General features: G+C 55.1%; 1 protein-coding gene across 1 annotated transcript; it reads right to left on the reverse strand.

Annotated features, from left to right (window-relative positions):
* Window positions 1-297: 297 nt before the first annotated feature.
* Window positions 298-5,423, reverse strand: Nkx6-1 (NK6 homeobox 1). Its single transcript, NM_001281696.1, is given in 3 exon segments — window positions 298-961; window positions 3,005-3,177; window positions 4,733-5,423. Coding segments are annotated over 3 exon segments (1,095 nt in total). The 5' UTR covers window positions 5,403-5,423; the 3' UTR covers window positions 298-709.
* Between the last annotated feature and the right edge of the window lie 1,790 nt (window positions 5,424-7,213).

Here is a 7,213-nt window from a genome sequence, read left to right on the forward strand (position 1 = left end):
AGAGCCTGACAAGGAGTGAGGCGGGAGGTGTCTGTCTGGGGAGGGCGACGACATTCTTTTCTAAGATACCCAAGTTAGAATGAAAGGCGGCCAAGTTCTGTGAACAGCTCTTAAAACCAACGGGAGGAAAAGTCCATCTCTTTATACCAAATTCCAAAAAAACATTTTACATTTTAAATATTCACAATAAAGTAACTTCTAGTCAGTGTGACTCACGATTTATTTACACAGAGCCTTCAACAGGTGACTTAGTGGGTAGAGCAGTTGCGGGCAGCGGGGTCGTCCCTTTTTTTTTCCTAGGTGGCAGATGCCCTGTGTGGCTCGGAGATTCCCACCAGGCGCTGGCTGTCGACTCTTCACAAACACGACCCCGGAGCTCAGGGACCACAGAGCAAGGGACCGAGCCTGGATGGGGGTGGGGATTGACTGACACCGCGGGTGGGAAGGGTCCAGGGGAGCCGCGGGGATGCGGGTTCGTCATTTAACGCGGCGCACTCGGCGGGCTCCCTTCCTTCTCGTCAACGCGCCGTCCTATCCCCCCAGGCCCCGCCACGATTTCTGGGTTAAAAAAATAGATATGTACATCTTAGAAAATAGTAAAGGCCCGGGGAGCAGCCGCGGTGCTGGGCCCGGGGGTGACCGGCTGAGGGGCGCGGTCGGGGCGGCCCGGGATCCCGACGCAGCGGGCGGGCGGGCGGGCGGGCGGCGCTCAGGACGAGCCCTCGGCCTCGGACGCGTGCAGCAGGAGGCCGCCGCTGCTCGACTTGTGCTTTTTCAGCAGCTGCGTGATTTTCTCGTCGTCAGAGTTCGGGTCCAGGGGCTTGTTGTAGTCGTCGTCCTCCTCCTCGTTCTCCGAAGTCCCCTTGAGCCGCTCGGTCTCCGAGTCCTGCTTCTTCTTGGCGGTGGCCATCTCAGCCGCGTGCTTCTTCCTCCACTTGGTCCGGCGGTTCTGGAACCAGACCTGAGAGAGGGGAGGGCAGGGCCGGGAGAATTGAGTGCCGGGGGACCCAGGCTCCCACTTCGCCACCTTCCTTAGCGGCCGTCGTCCCCCACCCCACCCCGCCCCCCCGGGTCCAGGCGTCAAAGTCAGACTGGTGGTGGCCTCACTAACCCACCGCCGTTGCCATAGCGATAGCCACACAAGAGCCTTGGGGCCGCCAGTAAGACATTTCTCCGAAAGAGTGAAAACAAGAGTCGGAACGAGTTTCCCTAAAAATAAACTTGTTTTTCCTACGTTCCAACTGGAAACGGGAAACTTGCTCAGGTTTCCGGCAGCGGCGGATTTTATCCTTAACTGCATTCGTAGATTAGTAAATTTCAAACAACTAGAGTGCCCCGTGATGAGCACGGAAGAGCACAGTATTAAATCCAATTATCTCTACGGTGTTTCTCACTCTCTGAGCACTTGACTGTTAACTTATTTGAGGCCTGAACGCGCACTAACTTCGTTGATCAACAACCCCCCCCCCCCCCAGATACTTGCTCCGAAGTTCTCTGGTAAAATGACAACTTCAATTCAGTCATAGCAAAGGACTCAGAGGCATGAAAATATTTAACCGCTCAGTAAAAATTATCACGGTGGAGCTGGTGCTGTTTCTTCCCCTGCCCTCCAGGTTGCTCATAAAACCAAAGGTAAAATATTACCAAAAGCTATTTCTAAATTGAAAGGTTGCCCATTACATTGGTTTTTATTATGATCTCGCCTGTTCTTTCAAACATTAGCGTAATATTCCTCCCAACTAAGACATTCATTTGAAGTACAAGTAAGTTCAACCTGTTCATGACGCTTGACATGGGTCTGACACATGCATTTTCATCTTTAGAATCGGGAAATAAACAACCAGTTTTCTGAACATTTTGAATTGCCCTTTTTTATGCTCCTGGTCTGTTACGTATTTTATACAGGGAATTAGAATTGTTAAGAAAAGCGATTTTCTTTATATTGCTATAATAATTCACTTCTGGCCATATGGACATATTTATGGTGACAAATGAAGACCTCCAGATTAAGGTGGTAGCCACCCACTGCAAAAATAATATTGAATGTGATAGTTTTCTAACGGCCACGTGAAAAATCTCCATTGAAATATATTATGTGAAAAAAAGAAATATATTGTGTGTTGTTTGGCTAGCAGGGAAATTAACTCTAAATAACAGACTTGAGGATATTGCTCTTTAATGAGAAACAAGATAACTAAAGAAAGCAGACACACACACACGTGTAGCAAACTGAAAAGGACAAAGAGAACACAGGGAAGCAGTAAACTATCAGATGGAATTTACACAACAGGTTCAATCCCTTTATTTTCAGGGACAGATTTCTGAAATTTGATTCCCTAGAAATGAAGTGGACAACTCAATTATAAACAAGGGGACATCTTACTTGCAAATTGTCATAAACTGCAACATCTTAATTCTGTGAATAAACTTGCTTTAAGCAGAATCCAACCCTATAATACACTTAAAATCTTGTCAGCTCCTCTGGAAAATTACTATTCCAAAACATCATTTTCATCTAAGCCAAAAGCAAGTTTTATCAGTGTTAAGTTCCACTGGATTCATTTACCTTTAATCTACAAATTAATATAGAAGCCCTGTAATATCTAGTGGAGACTGAATTGACAAATAAAAAAGCTTGAGTGTCTTTACAAATAAAACAAATCAAGCTTTCTAATCAGCTCGATCTGTGCTATTTCCTTAATGCCTTTATTCTCAGATAAAGGCGAGTCTCCCCAGCATAGGCTGCAGTCTAGATTAGCTTAATTTCTAAGGCGGGGACTTGATTCCTTTTGTTCAACAGTTTCCCTCCAAAAGACCCCAGGGCCTGTAGGACCCCCAACCTTCTCCTCAGCTCGCCACTTCTCCCCAAACTCCTCAGAGCGCAGCCCCACCTCCACCCGATTTGTTAGTTTGGGGAGGGGGGAAATACAGGCACGTGCACTTGAATGTGCTCACGCGTACAGGTCCAAAATGCTATCCCTGGAGGTGTCAAAGGTCCACTCACCTTGACTTGACTCTCTGTCATCCCCAAAGAATAGGCTAAGCGAGCTCTCTCTGGCCCAGCCAAGTACTTGGTTTGTTCGAAGGTCTTCTCCAGGGCGAAGATCTGTTGGCCAGAGAACGTGGGTCTCGTGTGTTTTCTCTTCCCATCTTTGTCCAATAAAATGGATCCCTGATCTGCAAAACAAAAACAAAACGATATCATAACAAGGGAGGGAACGGACAAGCAGCTACAGTGCCCCACGGGGAAGGGGGGTGAGAACAGAGAGCAAATTAGCAAAGCTATGTTTTGGTAGTGAACGTTTATCGTGGCCTGTGCCGGAAGTGCGCCCAGCTCTTCCCTTGCCAGATCATGCCCATTACTTTCAGTCAGAGTCAGGTGCAGTTGGGGCAGCAGTAAATACTTTCTGCTTAACCACTGTGCCAAATACCCAGGGAGGCCACTGCTAAGGAGTGCCCAGCTAAAATGGGACACCACACACACACACACACACACACACACACACACACACACTCACACACGTAAACTAAGCAGTAAGGCGTGAGAAAGGTCACCCTCGACTCCTGGGTCAGTCCCTGTGAGCATGGAAGATAAGCAGTTTGGCTTGAAGGTAGCCAAGTTTTTATTTTATATTATAGCCCCCCCCACCCCGTCAGTTCCCTAACCTGTGTTGGGCAACAAAAGGCTTCTTGTGCTTTGCATACTTGAGAGCTGACAGGCCCCTAGTCTGAGGCCGCTGCTAGTTGGAGGAAGAGAGGACACAGGAACACAGCTTTTGGCGATCACTAGAATCAACACTGATACACTTCCCTGACACCCCCAATAACCCCGAGGAGTCACCTTCCCAAGGAAACCTCACTTGGTTCCCTCAGTTACTGAAGTTATTGCCACTAAGCCCCACGTAAGGAGGTCCAGTGACTTGGACTAACTTAGGGGACTTGGTCACCGGCAAAGAACAGAGTGAGGAAAGGATTTGAGCCGGGCCCTGGACGCCATCTGGGGGCTAGGAGCCTTTTAGGAGCTGTGGTCCACTCGCTGACCCAGATCTTGGGCCATTGACTAGACCCAGAAAAGGTCTTTGGGAGCTCCTTCTTACTGTCACATTTCTCTTCCTCTCCTTTCTTGGGTTAGGCCATTGAGTGTCAAAATGCCTCTTCAATGAGCCCAGATCCAACTTGCCCAGGATCCTGGGAAAGCCCAGGCCTCGCAGCTCCTCAGCCGGTTAGCTGTGGACAGTGTAGTGAGGGCAAAAATTCGAGCTGGAGACATCCAGGGAGGAGGTGTGCTTGCAAATGCTTGCCTTTCCTGGGGGCGGTGGGTGCTTGACATGCCTACCCTCTCAGGTTTGCAGAAAACACGGGTCAGGCGGGCTACTGAAGGAATGGTTAGCAGGCTCTGGTTAGCAGGAAAGAGCCTGAAAAACGGGGGTGCAGAGACCTTTTCCTCCCGCTTTCCAACTCTCTAACCCAGAGCTGGTCACTTTCAGGAACAGCCCAGACAAAAACTCGCCCACTGCGCTGCGTTCATTTCAGACACTAGCCCTCCTGCGGAGCCCAGGCCTGCCTGAGCCTTGACGAGCTCAGGGGAAGCACGCGTCCTTCGCTAGATGCCCGGGCCCAGACAACCTTGTGCTATTCTGGCACTGCCCAACTACTGGAGGGCCGACCAGCGACCCGCAGGCACACTACGGGCCATGACCCAGGCAGGGCCCCGAGCCGCGATTGTACTCACGGGGGGTACAGGCCAGGCGTGCGTCCCTCCAAGGCGGACTCTGCATCACCCCGGGCCAGAAGATGGGCGTCCGGCCAGGCAGCTCGGCCAGGGGCTTGGGGTACCGGCCCACGGCGGCGACGGCCGCAGCGCTGGGGCTGAAGTAGAGCCCGGGCGGCGGTGGCGGCGGGCTCAGGCTGCTGAAGCGGGGCAGGCCGGCCAGCAACCCAGCGGGCGACGAGGCGGCGGCAGCAGCCGCGGCGGCGGCGGCGGCGGCGGCCGCAGAGGCCGAGGTGGCGGAGGCGGACGACGAGGAGGAGGAAGACGACCCCGAGGGCGAGGCGGAAGGGAGAGCGGCCCCCGAGGCCACCGGCATGGAGGGCCGACTCAGGATGTCGTTGATGCCGTGCGGGGTGGCGGCTGAGAGCTGCTGCGGGGGGCTGCTCAGCGACGAGAGGCCCCCCGCGGCCGGGGGCTTCAAGCCGCCTGGATTGTGGGCGCCCAAAGGCGGGGAGGGCGACGAAGACGAGGAGGACGAGGAGGAAGAGGGGGGCCCGGTGGGCAGAGGGGGGTAGGTGGCGGGGTACAGCGGGGTCTTCATCTCGGCCATGCTGTGCAGGGCGGCCAGGGGCGGGCTGCTGAGCAGGAACGCGCTCTGCCGGGGGCCCTCCATCGCCCCCACAGCTAACATCCCACAGCCAGGCCCGAACCCGCAGCCGCGCAGGCCGGTGGCCGCGCCGGGGCTCAGGAGAGCCCGATGTGCCGGGGGCGAGGGGCACGAGGGGAGTGTGGCTCGGCTCACTCGGAGGCGACCGGCCAGTTGAGCCGGGGTCGTGGTCGCCTGGAGCTGCTGTCCGAGCTGCGCAGTAGAAATGTCCAAGCACCGCGCGGGAGGCGGCGTCGAGCGAGGGCTGCGGGAGTACGGAGAGTACGGGGCCGCCTTGGTTCGGAGAGTCCTGGCTTCGGTCCCTGGCGCTAGTTGCTCCGTCCGGACTCAGAGTGCTCTATTTCTCATCTTCTCCACCCCCGCGGGAAATCACCAAAACAAGCTCAGGGTCGGCCCCCGAGAGTTCGCAACAACGTGGGGAGCCACCGAGAGCACTCTTTGATGTAGGAGGATGGGGGGCTGGCTCGACCTCTTTGGGGAGCTTCAAAGGGGGCCGCGTTCCGCCCGGTGCGCGCCTCTAATCTTGCTCGGACGCTCAGCGCTCGCCGCAGAGCAGCTGGTTCGCACTAGCCGCTACTCGTTCAAGGGACAGAGCGCAACCGGTCCGCGCTGGGGATCACGCCTGCCACCGCCGCGGACCCGGCGCTACTGCGCCAGAAAGGGCAGTGCCACCGCTCCGGCGGCCTGGGGACTTGGCGCGCCCACGCGCCTGCTTCCCCTCCGGGCCACGCAGCGCCCGATTAGCGGTAACGAAAAGGAAGAGAGAAAAAAAAGTGTGAAAAGTCTGACGGGTCGGTTCCCGCTCCGATCGTCCGTCCGCTTCTGCAAACCGGCCGCCCCACCCCCCGGCGCCCTCTCTCGCTCTCACTCTCCGCCTTTCTCTCGCCTCTCTGGCATTTCTCCTTGGCTTTCCAGGCTTGGCTCTTCTAAGCCCTGTCCTCTGGCCAAACTGACCCTCTCGGCGGCTCTTCCCTTCTCTCCTGTCTCCCTCCGGGCCTGACAGTTCGGATGAAGCTCTCAAAGGTAATAAAACATTTGCACCCCTCCCGGTCGCTCTTTAGCTGGGGGACGCAAGGGAGGGGTGGTGGGGGGCCAAAATGAGAACTTTCAGGGACGTCACTCCGGGGCGGCTCTGCGGGGCGGGACCGAGGAGCCGGGCGCAAGGTTTTGGGCGTAACCACCGCCTCCAATAGCGCTCAGCTTCTGCCTGGCCTCGCTCCTGGGGCACGCCCACCAGAGAGCGCCACATCTTCTAATTGGCTGAAGCAAGAGAGCCGTGAGGCCGCGCCCGCCTAGTCCCCGCCCCAGTGTCCTTTGGGCGGAGCCATGAGGGGAGGGACCTGGAGAGAAGAGTGGTTCCAGCCCGGGGCCAGCGGCCTGGCTCAATTAATTGGGCAAAATAAAATGGAAGAGGGGAGGAGGGAGCAGGGACGAAGAGGGTATTACTTTTTAAAGAGAGGAATAATGAAAAGCCGGCCCTTTTATGGAAAAGAGGTTTAAGTTCGTCCCTTCCGCCCACACCAGCTCACGTCATCCTCTCCTACTTCCCCCACAAGCTCTAGGCGCCTCACCTCGAATGGTTGTCTGGACCCTGGCGAAACGGAGCTAATGGTGCAGGCAGCCGGCACATCCCCGACCGGGTTCCTTCTTTTGAAGGGATTAATTAAAGGCCATCTGGGCTCTTCCAGAGTTGTGTAAATTAATTTGTTGCTCCTTAAGCCTATAGATGATCTTAATCCCCTTGCAGGCCTAAGGGTCATCCTATCCCATCTTTCCACCTCCTTCTCTTTTCTGTTCCTTCTCCATTTTGATTTTCATTCCTGAGTCCCACCCCC

Source organism: Mesocricetus auratus, unplaced genomic scaffold, assembly GCF_017639785.1.
Source record: "Mesocricetus auratus isolate SY011 unplaced genomic scaffold, BCM_Maur_2.0 Super-Scaffold_100006, whole genome shotgun sequence".
Classification (NCBI taxonomy): domain Eukaryota; kingdom Metazoa; phylum Chordata; class Mammalia; order Rodentia; family Cricetidae; genus Mesocricetus; species Mesocricetus auratus.